The sequence below is a fragment of the Pithys albifrons genome, chromosome 1 (genome assembly GCF_047495875.1).
Source record: "Pithys albifrons albifrons isolate INPA30051 chromosome 1, PitAlb_v1, whole genome shotgun sequence".
Lineage (NCBI taxonomy): Eukaryota > Metazoa > Chordata > Aves > Passeriformes > Thamnophilidae > Pithys > Pithys albifrons.
In genome coordinates, this window is record NC_092458.1 from 64,362,404 (window position 1) to 64,378,897 (window position 16,494).

Sequence of the window (16,494 nt, forward strand, 5' to 3'; positions counted from 1 at the left end):
TCATCCCTGTAGCTGCTCAGTACCACTATAGTGGGAAGTGCAGTGCTGTGTGATGTTGCCATTGTTTATTTTTCTACTGCTTCTATGTCCTGGTATAACACTGAAATATGAATAAAAGCTCTAGATACAGGTTAGTGCCTCTTCTTTCATAACTAAGCTTTCAGAGACTGGTGTAGTTCTGGGTCAAAACATTTAATTAAAAAGTGGGTAGTCACTATAGTAGTAACATTTCAAGTGTTCTCGTTAAGTGGTGCAGAATAGGCAAGAAAATTGTGAAGTGCAGTGTCCTTTGTAAGATGAACATCATGCAGTGAGTGATAATGGAAGAGGAGTCTCCAGCAGGGAGTCTGCCATCAAACAGGCTGTCTTATAGAGCCAGGAACTCTGCATAAAAGCCTGTCCTAATTTGTCTGATCAAAGCTTCTATTCAGATTTAAGTGCAGACCTTCTCTTTGTAGGACAAAGGTCTAGCCTCACCTAGGCTCTTTGTAGGACAGTGTGTTTGTGGTGGGGGGAGTGTTCAAGTCCCTGTTCCACAAGTGCCAAGTGCTATTTGTTTAATGCCAAACCTCCTGAGTGAGGTTAGATGTACATGCCAATGTCAGATATCCTAATCTAAGCCCTAAATACTGAGGTAACACTTTTCTCAGATGCAATGTCAAAGTTAGGCACTGTATAAGTACGGCAAGGCTTGTGACTTAAAGTATCTTATTCAGTATCATCGCATTGCATAGTAACTGCCTCAGCAGTGTCCATATTAAAAATTCAACTTGCTATTTCTACAGTAAACAAGATGATGCTTGCTTTGCAATAGATAACACAAACTAATTCATGGACACCAGATCCAGCAAAGGCTTGTATGTGGTGAGTTTGTATGTTGGGGTTGAGCTTTGTGCAGATTTTCTTTGACTTAATAAGGATTGAATTTTTGCCAGAGCCTTTTCTTTAGTGAGCCACTAAGAGGCTCTCTTTCCATTACCCTGCTGCTTATTTTCACAAAACTTGTAAGAGTTTAATACCTTTGAGCCATCTGTCTCTTTCAGATCAGCCAATTCATTCAAAAGTTGTTGGGGGAGGCAATATGGAGCCTGACACAGACAGGCAGAGAGACAGACTAAAAATGCAAAGCCTGGTCATGTCAGTGGCATTTCCTTAGGAAATCAGTCTAAATATACATTGCATTAAAAAAATCTTACAAAAAGTCTTCATATCTCTTTCATATAAATTTCTCCAAGTTTGGAATTAGAAAGTGACTTATAAGAATAGGTAGAAGAGAATTTCAGGCTGTAAGTGGGTACTTTCCCATATTTTTCAAATGAGAGAAAGCCCAAAACAAGGCCTGAAACACAGCAGTGATATTTGTTCAAGAAACACTTACACAGTTGGAGGAACCATCCAGCTGTGGCAGTAGGATCTTCTTAGAAATCTGCACCTAATGAACATGGACATCTGACTTGCCAGTTCACAGACCTCTTTTGCAAGGTCATTATTTACATTTCATGGTGTTATATCTGTCCAGGAGCTCTGGCATTACCTGCAGAGTTCAAATCTGCTTATATTGACCAAGTCTCTTAAATCAGCCTGTGTCAGCTCGGAGAGCAGTGCTATTTGCATTGCAGCCACAGTACCATTGCTTCAGGCTTTCAATAGTCATTTGACGAAGTAAACTTACTGCTTTGGTAGTGACTCTAACCCTTATCTTTATGCACTGTGTGTAGTTCTACCCAAACAAAGGAGGTTATGTTAAGCAACTGAGTGAGTCATTGTAGGATACAAACTGAGCATAGGCTTGGGAACAACATTTGGTTACAACAGATGGGAGGAGCACATGCTAAGATATAACTATCAGCAATTGAAAACACAGCGAGGCCAGAGGCAAATGATATGTACATCATATGGCTTGTGTATGCATACATACACAATATTTCTTCCACACTGTAATTAAAAAATATATAATATTTTCTAATGGGAAATTCAGGTTTCTCATGTTAAAATGTAATATATAATTTCATTAGATGGTAAAATGAGACTATCATATAACATTTGTCTCTGCTTTCCCTATAATAGGGACAAAAGTATTCTTAGGCTATAAATAGCAATGGACTTTAGTCATAACTGTATAGTTGCTTCATTAGGTTATTGTGCTGCAGCAGGATAGTCTTCATGTCCGTATGGAAAGTTCACACCCAAGGCTGACTAGGCATGCCTGACAATCCCATACAAACAGGTCACCAAGCTGCACCATTGGTGCTCTTGTGCATCTGAAAACCAGCCTGGTTCTCAAAAAAAATTGTAAGTTTCATTGTATATGCTTGTCACATGGTACGTGGATACCATAGCAAATATCGTGTATGTGGTCAGATATTCTGGTCACAGGTTGTAGCAAGTTGGGGCTTCTTTCCTACTGGGGTCCATGAGGGCCATGAGTTAGCTGACACCCCAACGTACACTTTAACCCTTTGGGCTGCTTACCCATTTGTTGCCTCTACACTTTCTGATTTACTAAGTTATGATACAACACAGTGGAAGAGGTACCGTGATACAGGCTTTCAGCATTAAATCCATTTTGTAATAGTTCAGTGCCTGGAAATTAATCTAAGATCTGTATCAGCCAGGCTGAATCAGGCCAGAGGTATTGGACGTGTTTACCCAAGCACCGTGTCTCTGGCACAGGTAGCCCACCACATCAGGTATAAACAACATCTCTTCCTTACTCCTGCAATGAGCAGGTGCTTTCATTTGGTGGCAACAGCTTAATAGGATTGCACAAGCTGTACTCGCCAGTCATCCCACTGCAGGATAATTTCTAATGACCTGCCTCTCTGTTATGTCTCATTTGTGGAAGAAGCCATCACACAGCTCATCACAGTGACTTTAACCCCATTTGTACTTGCCTGTCAAGTGTCTAAGCTCTTCTTTAAGCATCTCGCTTATCACAGCAAGGAGGTACTAAAGGTTATTGTTGTCTTGCCCTTTTTAATTATAGCAGGACAGTATTTTAATAAATGGTGACAGAAGTAAACAAGTATTAGAATAGAAAATGAAAGATTGTATTATACTAGGGCCGTTACTTTGCATCCCACAAATCAGTCAGTTGGTAGCTATAACATGTTACCGCTGAGGACCTGCATTAGCAATAGCCTAGTTTCCAAGGCTTTTATATATATATATATATATATATATATATATATATATATATATATACATTCTTGCCTACCTTATTAATATTCACAGGATGAGAGAAATATAGCCATGAATATCTACCTAGCAATAGAGCATTTGGGAAAGATGCAAAAGTATTGATTTCTATTTTGCAGTGTTCAGTGATCATTAATTTCCTCATACCAATTGAGATAAGTAAGTTAAGGCTCTCTCTCTCTTGAATGTGAACAAACAACAGCACACCACACAGGCAGGAGTTTGATACACAGTAAACTCAGATTTTTCATGCCAGCTTCCACCTCTGAGAAAAAGTTACATATATATATGTGTGTGTGTGTACATATATATAAATGTGTGTGTGTGTACATATATATGTGTGTGTGTGTGTATACATATGTATATGTGTGTCTACATATATGTATATGTGTGTGCGTATATATATATGTGTGTCTATATATATATGTGTGTGTGTGTGTGTAAATATATATTTATATATATCAATCAGGATGGGATTGAAAACTTACGTAGCTAATATTTTCTGACACTGTATAGGGACTTACCACCCTTGTGGAGCTTGGTGTCCCCATGATCCAGGTACTTCTCAGGCCATCTGCCCTCTGGGGCAAATGCAAGTACTCAGAGTATCCTAAGCGGAGCCAGAGGCAGTCACAGCTCCATCAGAGAGGCTGGAGACTAAACTGAGTGGCTCAGACTTCAAATTAGTTGCTTGCTTTAGGCACTCTGTTGTCACTGTAGTTTCCCACACTGGCCACACTGAGAAAATCAAGCATATCAATTCCATTCTGCATTATTTTATTTTTTCTTTCATTTATCCATGTCTGAAATAGGATTTTCTTCTAACTTGGAGTATTCCTTAGAGCTCAATGTGAACTGGGAAATGGTTTTTCTAATACTGAGCAATTACGGAGCTTTATGGATGGAAGTCCTGAGGAAAATTGTGTCATGTATGTGTCTGGTTTGAGAACAAGTGTTTGAATTTACATTTACACGCATGAAAATCACCTTTGGACTGAGATTAAGCCCAGAAAGCATGAGCCCCAAAGGCACTACCTTTACAGAACTTCTAGGAAATGTAAATGAGGGTTAAGAACTGAATTTGTTCTTGAGCAATTATCTTCAAAGCAAATAACACCAACTAATCTTCTGCACAAAATGATGAAAATCTCTTGCATGGGAGAGGCAGGCTGCAAAATCCTCCAGTAACTGCAGTTATGTGAAATGCTCAGTCTCGTTAATGGAAACACAGGCTGAAAACAGGCAGGACAGGAGTGTGAGACACTGTTTGGAGACTCGAGCTTTGTAGAAATCTTGCAGCCAAAACTACTGAGTGAACCAACCTGGTAGGAAGGTCTGCATGGTCAGGCTGGGGGTGTTTCTTTGCCTTTGGAGGATGAGGATGTTCTCTGATGCCTTTGCCCTTCCCAGGATGATTTAATTCCGGTTTGAGCAAGTAATGTCAGTGCCCATACTCATATTTAGACTCAGGTCCAAATCATTCTCAACCACTCTGATGAACTGTTAGTGTGTAAAATGACAGGCTGGGGTTTCTGCCTTATAGTAGGTTATTAGAAAGGAAGGGAGTGTCCTCTGCTTTCGAGAAGAGAGATGTTTCCTTCATATTTTACTTGTCACTATTGATTTATTACATCCAAAAAAATGCTTTTTCTTCTTGAGCTTCAGCTTTTGAAAATTACAGTGCTACATTTTCAAAGCCAATTTAGTTCTTGTGGTGTGCAGTTTAGTAGAACAGCCATGTTAGGGACATCTCTCTGCAAGAAGTAGTACTAATTTGAAAAACTTGGAATAAATCTTGCCTGAGTTTTATTTGATTTTTATGATTAAAAAATGCTAAGTGTATATTAAAAGGCATAATTGCCAAATGTAGTGGTTATATTTAAATGACAATAGTATGAGTTAAATGTATACTTGCTTTTTAAATGTAATAGAATTCTGCTTCTTGAAAATTAATAATAAAAATCATATGATTAAGGAGCTACTGCAGTTTATAATGGCCTTCTTGTTAAAATAAGAAAGAGAAAATAAACTTTGTGCTTGGCTTCATTTTACTGGGTTCATCAGCAATTAGAAAGTTGAAAACAAGTTGGTACCCAGCTCTGTACCTATCCTGAGAGTACAGCTGAGCACTCAGAATATGACAGGCTCATATTTATCACCAGGGGAAGAAAACTGGCTCTGAACTGTTGTTTACTGGAGGCAAACCCATACTTTGTTGCTTGATTTCAGTGTCTGTGGTTTTGGTCTCAATGCTGCCCCCTGTCCTAGCATCTGGCATTCTTTGATTTGTATGTTTCAATTAAGTCACTATAAAAAATGAGTAGCTTGAGGGCACTGGTTTATTACTAGTATCCAACTCTGTTTTCATTTACTAAATGACATTCTGAAAGCTTCTATTCTGAACATAATCACCTTAGGGTATCCACTGAGCACAGGCCTGGATGATTCAATTATTTCTGAATGTTCTTCTCTCCCCAGAAAATAGGGCTTCGCACATTAGCAGCATGTTTAGTGTTTCACAGTTGTTCTCTTTGCACTCATCAGGGTTTCCCAAGAACATGCTGGAAGGATACAACTTGCTGCTGCTGCTTGAAAACATGTTACCTGTATGTCTCTTCTCACAGTACCAGATGAGTGTGTTAAAGCTGATGGATGTATTTTTCCCTTACTCTTTAGGAAACCTTTAGCTATTTTTCTTAAAGCTAAATTATAGAAATTTATAGGACATGCTTTGTCCACATGACAAAACTACAGTTTCTACAATGTTTTCTGGAAGATGGTTTCATAGAATTCAGAATCCCCATCCACACGTGCTCTGTTCCAAAATTGTCCCGTATGCCATAGAAAAAATACAGCCAGACCAAGAGGTGAACCATGAATCTCAGAGCTGCAGCAGGTCTGTAATTCACAGTTCAGAGCTGTCAATAATTATTTGCAGAGCTGTGACAATAAATTATATATAGGTGAGAAAAAAGGCTGAAAAGAAGGAACAGGTCAAAGCTCACATATCTTTTCTGAAAGGTCATCAGGAGTAAAAGTGTTAACCAGTGCTGAACTTTAATGTTTTTGATTTTGTACAATTTTCCAAATTTCTATTTACCTGGTACCTCCCATTTAATAGGCAATTTTTGAGCAACAAGACAGCAGTCACTGGCTGAACTGCCATATATTTGAGGATTTCCTCAGTCACTAGTGAAAATCAGAAATGACGTGTTAGCTAAGTGCCCTATTAAGTAGTTATCCAAGGTAATTTTGTGCACCCCTCTCCCCTGACCCTCTCTTCTGACTCTCTCTCCTGTGCATTTTTCCTTGCTGCCTAATCTAGGGACACATGCTCAACACAAATTTGAAGTCTTTTTGCCCTCTGCTTTACTACTCAACACCTCAGCCATCTCAGCAACCCCAACTCAGTCCAAACACACACACCAGTGTTGCTGGGCATGCTGGTATTTTAGTCACTGAAACTTAAACTTTCTCAGGCCATTTTTGGTGATGGGATGGCCTTAAAATATTTCATAAAAGCATGCCAGATCTGTGAATATTCTGGTGAACCAAGTTGTCTTTCAATAGCTCAGCTGAAGGGCTACTAAGGGAGCCAGAGCTACTAAGGTCCTTTGAGCTGGTACAGGGTCAAGTTTCCAGATTCCCTATGCCCTATTCAGGATCCTGGAAATCATGGCAAAGGCTCCCATATTTGCAGCTCAGAGAACTTCTGCTTACGTGTGGGTCTTCTGAGTTCATGAACTCAAGCTAGATGACTGCAAAACACCTCAGAACTGGCAAGCTTGGAGCTCTTGACAGCTGGCTGCTTCTGATGTTGCTGTTGTCAATGACTTGGGTCTTGATTTCATATCAAATAATGTGTCATTGCATTCTTGTCCTTCATGTGTAAAATCTAGAGACATTGCAGAGCCAAGCACTCTTTTCCTGGTATTTGTGAGAGGTGAATATGTTAGAATTTCATTTTGAAAGAATATTTAGAAAAATCACTTTTAATCCTGCAGGAAATTAAACCGAATTTCTATATCTGCATGTGGTAGGTAGTGTCAAAACATACTTTCCCAGCTGCTCAACAACCCCAGAGCAAATAGAAGAATGTAAGAAGTAATCACAGTGTTCATGAGCCTTGGAGCAACACAACCTTACAGAATGTGGCAGCAGAGGTGGCCTTACCGAAGACCAGAAAAATCTGTCTTTTGTTTTCCATTTTCTAACTTGAAAATAGATTTTTATTTGGAATAGAACATGAATTACATATTTACTCCCAGAGGATGGATGTTTGCATCCTGTCAAGCTTGGCAAGCAAAAATGTATTAGAGCTTGACTTCCATTGGCTTCTGTAGTGCATGTGCTGTTGTGAAAAAAGGAGTACAAGAGGAAGGCAAGGCATAAAATATGAATCGAGGCTTTATGAAGGCATTGTTATAATCTTGCCATCTGTGAAGAGATGAGGTTTAATATTTCCTCCATCTGTATTTCAGCGAATTGGTACCAATGCAAATCTGACTAAATCAAAGGGGTAGTCACTTCCAATTATTTTTATTAATGACCACAGCTATAATTACTGTAAACATGGAGTTTCTGACACTTAATAGAAAGATTTGACCTCGTAAAGCTTAAACCCATTAGTTCATTTAGCCTGGTCTCCTGTCTATCTAACAGCCTGTGTTGAGAACAGAATTTGGTTGTTTGGCTTCAATTTCTTCTTGCAAAGTCACCCCCTATTACCTAGGAGACAGAAAAAATAAAAAAAAAAACTCAATGTATTAAAACCATATGCTTATCTTTTAATTTGAATTTGTCTGTCATCACATTCCAGACATTCTTGTTGTGCTCTCTTTCTGGAAGAGATCTTCACTGTCAGGTACCACTGCACTCTGATAAAACTATCAAACTTCTGTGTTTTTTAGATAGGTGAAATTACTACTGCTCACTATGGTATTACTTTATCCAATTCTAAACAATTCTTGTTTTTTGAAACCTCTCTTTTTTTTTTTTAAAGGATGTCAAAGCTGTCCCAAACATCCTCCCCTATTTATTATTTCCCTGACCTATCATTGGGGGTCAAATTACACACTTATATCTTTCACAGCATTACACACCTATTTCTTCACTCGGACCATTTTGGAATTGCTGACTTCAGGATCACAGCATCTTTTCAAAGGACTCAGTCACTCACCTGAAGAAGGAAAGAGTTTTACCTCTTGAGGGCAGGGACTCTTGGCTGTATCTGCAGTGGTGAATGGCAGGTGAGAAAGTGCGAGGAAGTTGCTGATTGGGGGGGGTGGGGAAATGAATTCTAAGGAAAGCTTGAAAAGCCCTTTGTGGTTGTCATGGGGCTTTTGGGGTAGGCTGTTTGTCAGTGTTGAAATGGAGGAGCAGGAAGCACAAAGATATTTCAGTAGGAAGTGAGTAGCAGTGCCTCCTATCTGCTGGATAATAAAATATGGGGTTTGTTGCTCACAGTGTGGATACACAGTGATACTGTCCTGATACTGTTTCTATTGTAGTTTTAGTATGTTTCTAGTAATTTCCATAGAAAAAAAGATGGCACATTTTAAAGTGAAAATCCACATACATTCCACTGAGATTCAGCCTCTTGAAAATCCATTTAATGAGCAAATCACAGGCCTCTGAAAAGAGAGGCAGGAAAATCTTAAAAGCACGAAATTCAGTGATTTGGAATAAAGGAAGCTTAAAACAGACAACATCTGTTGTTTTCAATCCCATGGGATTTTCTGGTTTGTTGGTTTGTTTTTTTTTTCCAAATCCTAGCCTTTAATGAAGAGCAATGTCAGATTTAGAAAGAAAAAAAATTGTTTATACAAAATCAGAAATGTGTCTGGAAATCTGAAATCCTTGAATATGTAAGCCAGTGTCTGCTCCAGATCTGTCTTTGCTAATGGAGAGAGGTCCAAGTATTGTGTCATCACAACAGTTTACAAGTGCTACCATATATTTAATCAATCTACAGTGGGATGAATATTTGCTGGAGAAAAAGGATTTCAATTTAATTTTTAGTGACCAAAACCAGCTGCAGAACTGGACCCAAGGGCTAAGTGTAATTGCCATGGCATATACAACAGCATATGCTACTAAAATGGTGATGGGATCACATAATTTCAGGGAAATGGAAAATGTTTCCAAGAATAACCAGGGTTATTAAGATACTGCTAGAATTAGTTTATATAGTCAACAGGTGTTTTAATACTAAATTTCAACATATAAGTAGATGGATACGGAAATCACATTCGGTCGAAATAACTTCCAGTATCAACTTGGTTTTCTTAAGGCTTTGGAAAACTTTAAAGCAGTTCTGAATTACTGAGTCAACATAACAATGTCATAACAATGTAGTAGCTGGCACTGCAGAATTATTCAAGTATCCTGTGTTATCTGCTTTTAGTGTTAGAAAAAGAAGTGTAAGGAAAGGAATCTGGAAATGGCTACAACGCTTCACACTTTCTGTTACTGCAGGGGTAGGAATATCCTTTGGGCAGTATAATCTTATCACATGCATTGACATACTTTTGTACATTGTGCCACAAATCCAGACAAGGAAACTGCCCAATTATATCACGATCTGTAAAGAAGCTGACCTGCTATGCAGATTTCTGATTTAAGAGGAGAATGAAGTTGATTGTGCAAAGTAAACCTGAGGGGTTTTGTCATAAGCCTGTCCCTGAAAATTTAAATTCTATTCTGCTTGCAAGTGAAAGTTCATGCACCTTCAACTCCGTGAGAGAAACCAAAGTAAAATCTTTAGATGCTCTGTTAGTGATTCAGTCTTGACTGAAGGGCACCATCTTAAGTTAGCACTATTCCTTGGTCAGCAAGATCATGAGTGCCTTCAAGCCAACATCCCTTCCTCTGCTGAAAATCCAATTGCCATCCTTTTTTTAATCACATGTCTTGCCTATCTCATTTGTTGCTATTAGAACCTTTCCACTGGCCTTCAGAGCCCTGCTGTAGTCCAGTCACATTTCCCTTCTTTCTCAAGGCATTGGCAAACCTGGTGCATTGACTCTCCCTGCCAGTTGCCTTTGGCACACAGCATTTGAGTGCTTGTTTACCCATTTGCAAAGCCCTATAAACTGCAGGTCATGTTAAGGCTAAGGAGCCTTCACTGTTTACTGTCCAGAGGTACCCAGGTGGGCTGCTGAAACTTTATGTTCCAGGGAAAAAAATTTTGAAGGATGACTGCATGCCCCTCTCGGTACTGGTTGAGCCATTGTAGTTCACTCTCTGGACACACAGAGAAAGAGCCATGCAATAGAGCTCTTCGCTTATAGCCTCCCTCTTCCCCTCAGGGGTTACAGTCCTATGTGCCTGGCTGAATGGAGAGCTGGCAGGCTGAAAGGCACGTGCTGCTAAGCAGGTCCTTCCCTTTACAATACATTATATTAAATACCTATAGCAATAATAATTCTAATTTGACCATGAGCTGCACTGAGGACTACTTTCAAGACATGCATCTTTCTTAAGCTCCTTCACAGGCTTTTTACAAGCAGCATGAATTCAAAAGCTCTCAAGTGCATCACAGATCCATTTGTTAAAGCAATGTGTGTATGGCTTTTTTTGTTGATGGGCTGTAAAGTAATGAAAAACTCAGACATGTAACTTCAGCGTTGATTTTTTTGTCCTTATTAATGCTACTACCACATCTCTGATACAGCTGAGTTGCAGTGGTTCAAGGGAGGGATAAGGTTGATTCCTAGCTTTATTAATGATGCTGATACAGTTATTTTATTAAGGGACTTATTATTTTGCTTATCTTTGACTGCTCTGAGAGTTTTGTGTGCAAGTGAAAAGAAGGGGCATTAACTCTGTGGTAAATCCACTGCCTCCGTTTAATATTGACAGCTTTATCTGGATTTAAGCAACTGGATATAGGATCCAAATCTGAGCTGACTTCCAACTGTGAGCACGTAGGATTTTTTTTTTTCTGAATTTGGTACTGTTTCAATGTTTACAGTACTCTTGTAAGTCTAGATGGTTTAAGGTTCATTCACTGTGCGAGTTGACCATCTGCTCTCAGTAATTGCCAATTCACTTCCAGTATTAATGAACTGTTCCTGTGTTCTTGCATTTCTCTAAAATGCCTCAAGCAACTGCTCCTTCCTCAAATGGAAAAGTCACAGCAGCTGTGGGATTCACAAGGACTTCAGTGCTTGTCTCTTGCTACACTTCTGGCAGCAAACCGCAAAGTGCAAATAACTTTTGTAACTGCCTAATAACTGCAAACCCATTAAGTGTAACTTCTGTGACACTAGGAAAAAAAAAAACGCTTGGTTTAAAAGAGCCCTAATGGGATTAAACAGAGTGTGACCACCTGGGGTTGCTCTCAGGACTGCCTAACTGGAACGTGTTAGAGATAAGGACCCAGCTTTTCCCTGAGCTTTGGCCAGAGGGACTTCCAGTGGGGCTGGAAGCATGAGGTGTGGATATGTTTCCCCATCTACAGGTGCCCCCCTGCCTCCCAGTCACCTTTGTAAGGTGGAAAAATGCTCATGCCATGTCCCATATTTTTCCTTTGCTAAAAAACCATCTGAATTCTGTTTTCTTAACAAAAAAAATTGTTGTCTTCATGAAAGCAGCCAGATCTGTCTTAAATTTATTTACCCTCCTTCGATAAAGGACCAGTCCCAGTAAGAGCTCAAGACACTGCTTTGCATACTGCTTCCTAGCACACTGGTTTGATGTGCAGGGTGTGCTGCACTCTGCACAAACTGAGTGCTGGTCTTCTCCCACTCTGGAACTGCTGTCGCAGCATGAGCATGCCCTGTGCTGCATGAGAACAAGTGCCACAGCCTGAGGGTCCCCATCAACCCATAGGAGGGCAGGCAGCCTCAGCCCACCAGGGCATCAATGGAAACACTGTCTCCTGCACTGAGGTACTTAGCAACAGCTGCCACTAAATATCCTGATAAGAAGCAGAAGTCAAAATCCTCTTCCACACTGAGCTGCCTGACTGTACATTTGGACACAAACTACCTGATCACATTTCTTGTGAAATGACCATCAAGGGACAAAGTGGCACTCACATGTTACATTGTATCTTAAAACTTTTGAGTTATCCGACCATCAACTGGAAGGGACTCAAACCAACAATCCTTAATCTTAATAGAATGTTTCACCACAAGGTTGCCAAGTACTTGAGAGCAATACAAGGAAGAGGAATGAATACACTTTTTCACTAAGGTCATTGTTTTTTATTGGGCTGCCCTAAAGTTTCATTTTAGGAATTGTTTGACATTTATGCTGTTTAATGATCTGTGGTACAAGTGTGGAACGACAGAGGTTGTAGAAGACACAAAACTATTTAATTAATCCAGGTGGCAGAACATAAAGGAACTTAAACGGGATATAATTAAGCCAGGTATGTGGACAGCACAATAGCAGATGAAATTCAATATTGCAGAAAGCATAGCAATCAATAACTGCAGAGAATAATATGATCTACATTGACCCTTTGTAGTTTTTTAGATAACCTGTCACAAATTGCAAGAAGACATTTAGAGGTGATTTCCAGCCCTGGGTTCTGCAGGGGCCATGTTACTGCACCTCCCGTGGAAGTCTGAGTTTAATGTCCTCCCTTAGAGTACAATTCTGTGCAGGTCTGATCTCCTAATTTTTGTCTTTTTCCCTGTGTCTCTCACAGAGGGGTGTGATATAATCTCTGAATAACCAGCAAACCTGAGTTTGGAGTCAAACTGGAGGAGCTGAGTGTTGCTTCTTTTGGTTATGCTATGCCTGTGTTTCTCAGTGTACTGACAAACACCCTCGGGTTTCTTGCCCCCACACCAGCCTTCATAGTGGTTTTTCTGTGCATGTGTGCTTGTTGCTGCAGTTCTCCAGCGAACTGAGCTCATTAAATCCCCCTCACACTTGACATACTTTCTGTTGACTGCTGCAGCTTGCCAGGCTCCAATTAGTGATGTTCAAAAAAAGAATGGATTTTAAAAGTGGCCCGTTATGTTTGGCTACTCATTGTTTACCTTGGTCTTGTCACGGAGGAGTAGCTTCTCTCCAGCCATCTGCATTGTGTACTCCTCATCTTCCTCCTCATCCATCTCCTCCTCAAGGTGCCAGTTGTAGGTGAGCAGAGCTGGCTACCCACAGCAGGTCCTACAGCTCCCACCGGCCTGCCAGGGCTGGGATGCCTCACTGCATGAAGGAATTGCGAAGATTTTAATATCAGAAGAAAAAATGTCTCATTTTCTGTACTTCCCATTCCTCATCTCCTCCTCAGCAGTTTCTGATAGCCAAAGCCAGGACAGGCGTAAGGGCTTCACGGCCTCTAGCGGGCAGGGGCCAGACCTGCAGGACTTTTCAGCCACTAATGAAATCCATGGAAAACTTTATTCTTTTAAAATCAGTGTATGTTTACCCTAGTTTCCTATGGAAACAAGGCTTATCAAAACACTCCCTCTGTGTGTGCTGTCTCCACACCCCTGGCGGCCCCAGGGTCTGATTTCAGGTAGATTTGATGGAGGTGCAGAGATTTCACAATCAGTGCCTCTAGCATTTGTGTTAATAATAGGTGTGCCTGCATCAAGGAGAAACTTTTAACACACTTCCTAACATCAAGACTATTGCTGTACAGCTTCACACAGTACAAGACACCAAAAATAACAGCATCAGAGAGAGAGTGCCTGAATGGAAAAAGCTGCTTTGAAATCCCTGAATCACACTTGTTCACATGCTCATTGAAGTCCCGACTCTTAATTTTCTTTGATAATTTGGTTATTGTAGACTTTAAAAACATGTGTCTTCCATGGCACTTTCAGATAGTCCTGCTGGGAAGGGAGAGAGAATAGTCTCCAGGTTGCTGATACTGCCCAGACTATCACAGCTGCTGCCTGCTTTGTCACTTGTAAACGTCACTGGTGCTTGAAAGACCCAAATATTGTATTTTCTTTCTATTTTAAGCTTCCCTATTCAGACTGGTTTATAACAGCAGTCATTAAAATATATAGGCAGTTAAATGCCACCCTGATGCCCGATCCCGTCAGATCTCAGAAGCTCAGCAGGGTCAGCCCCAGTTAGTACTTGGATGGGAGACCTCCTGGCAATACCGGGGGCTGTAGGTTCTAGTCCTGAGGACTTCACTGTCACTGTCCAAGCTCGCTCGGCCGTGGCAGATGGACCTTAGGACTTAAATGGTGGGGCCAGTTCTGCGCACGCTGAGCCTCACCTAAAAAATCCACTGCGCAGGCTGGAAGGGCACACCCACGTGGGGAGAGCCCTGGCCAAATCTGCGTTCAAAAAGCCTAGGCATGAACCACTGAAATGAATGAATGATGAACATTAAAATAGAGCAAATAAAACCAAAGCTCATAAATAGATAGATCCTTCTTCAGAGTTCAGGGAGAAGCAATTCCCATATGTCAGTAGGAACAAGGGAATGAACTTAGATCACTTAAAATGAAGAAGACCTTTCCTGCAAAATGTCTGCACATACGATATCTTTACTTGTCCTTGGTGTTGCTTGGCTGTATTAGCAATGGGAGAAAATATATGACTGGACTGCAGGTTTATTTCAGGTTAATCCAACAAAACAGGCAGTCCTTCAAGTGAGCCAGACAGAAGTGTGTTGTCTCCTTCATCATGTCTCACTTATTGTAACATCTTGTTTTTGTTTGAAAACCTCTTTGTCTAGTTGCATGTTGAATGCCTTTGTTTACTTAGAACATCTGTTAGTATTTTTTAGACATAGCGGAACTGTTTTAGGTTGAAGTTGTAGGAAGATGATCTGTAAGTGTACCTGAAGTGTTAAGGGTCTGACTTTTCATTTTAGAAGCACTCATTTCTCATGTGCTACAAACGCTTGAAATTAAAAAATTACTGGGAATGCCTTTTCTGAGTTCATACCACAAATGCCAAGCCTGCAAAGACTGAAAGTGACTCACATGGAACCATTCAGCTTTGTCCTTGGATATGGAATATTTCACAGAGGGGCTTTTTTTCCCTCTCATGTTTCCTAGAAGTGATTTTTGAAAACAAAACCACAGTGTGGCCTTTTTGTGCTAGGAAGTCTCTGTTGCTTTTGCCAAGAGAGTTAGAGGAGGACAAGGCCAAGTGTGGCATCATATATTTTGGTACACAGAAATCTGTCTAACTGGGACCATCTTAGCAGGTAGTAGATATTGTAAATTAAATCAAATATTGCTGTATCTGACTGTTCTGAAAAATCCTTTGTCTCTGTTCCCTTGTACTAAGGCTCTTCAATTCTAAAAGCCAGTAGCGGCCTCTGCCTTGGCTGCATTGGTTATAAATGATAGTCTCACGTGTCTGGGTACCTTCCCAGCACTGACATACATAATCTAGATCCTTAAATCAAATCTCATTTTGCAGGAAATTACTTTGGGAGAATCCATCATTTTCTTTGCCCAAAGCTGTCTAATGTACTGCCGGTTTGTTTCATTCCCCTCCACCTTTGTAAATCATGCTAAAAGATCTGGAGTACAATGGTAATAAAAATATGATTAGTAAAGATTTCTGTGCATTTTTGTGTTGAAAGAAAACAAATTTGTCAATAGCATAACTTAACAAAAAAAAAAGTTAGTGCTTTGGATTTCTGAAAGGTCAGGGAGACAATGTTTCATACCTCAATCATGCTGAGCTTTGCTCAAAAAGAATCTTTACATATTTAAAAAATAAATTTTATATCCTGAAATAGTCACAAACCAGACTTGTTTGCTTTCTCTTCAGTTAGTGGGAGGATGGGAGAATCACATGCTGATGGGCACCACTAACATAAAGAATTCATGCCCATTCCCCGAAGTGCTTCAAAATAAACCTCTGATATCTTGATTACATCTGGTTAAGCTCCAGAGCAGCTCCTCAGATGACCTGTCAGCATGTAAGAATTTTTTCTGCTGATATTTGAGGCAGGGCTGTGCAGAAAAATTTCGTCTTTTCCTTCTGAGGTAAGAAGCACCATCCTTTATTTTAACAAATTGCACCTTAAAATCTCTGGGAAATGCATGATACCCTGCAAGGGGCGAGGTAAGCCTTCTAGCTGTGTTTGGAGTTGGTTTTGTTGCAGCAGGCTGGAGGTCTTATGTATATGGATGTATTGTGAAAACTCCATGTTTTCAATAGAAGTGAAAGAGGAGGTGCTGGAACATTTGTTACCTCCCAAGCTCCAATCTGCAGTCATATAGCTAGTAAAAAACTTGTACCAGGAGAGGTGCTCTATGGAGAACTCTGTCTGTCTGTTTTCATAAGTATGACTATGAATTTTTGCATGTAAATGTAAGAGCTGAGTTGCCATAGACTATTTGAGGCCTG

The 16,494-nt window shown here is 40.1% G+C and overlaps 1 protein-coding gene across 4 annotated transcripts in view; it reads left to right on the forward strand.

The window, feature by feature from the left end:
* The window catches only part of STARD13 (StAR related lipid transfer domain containing 13), a 291,483-nt gene that overhangs the window by 193,194 nt on the left and 81,795 nt on the right, over positions 1–16,494 (forward strand). Inside the window, exon 1 of one of the 4 annotated variants that reach the window (XM_071552834.1) lies at positions 8,365–8,447. The exons of the other annotated variants lie outside the window; for them this stretch is intronic. Within the exon in view, the coding sequence (XP_071408935.1) occupies positions 8,441–8,447 (7 nt within the window). The 5' untranslated portion in view covers positions 8,365–8,440. Of the gene's footprint in view, positions 1–8,364; positions 8,448–16,494 lie in introns of those variants that run through there. 4 annotated transcript variants of the gene reach the window in all.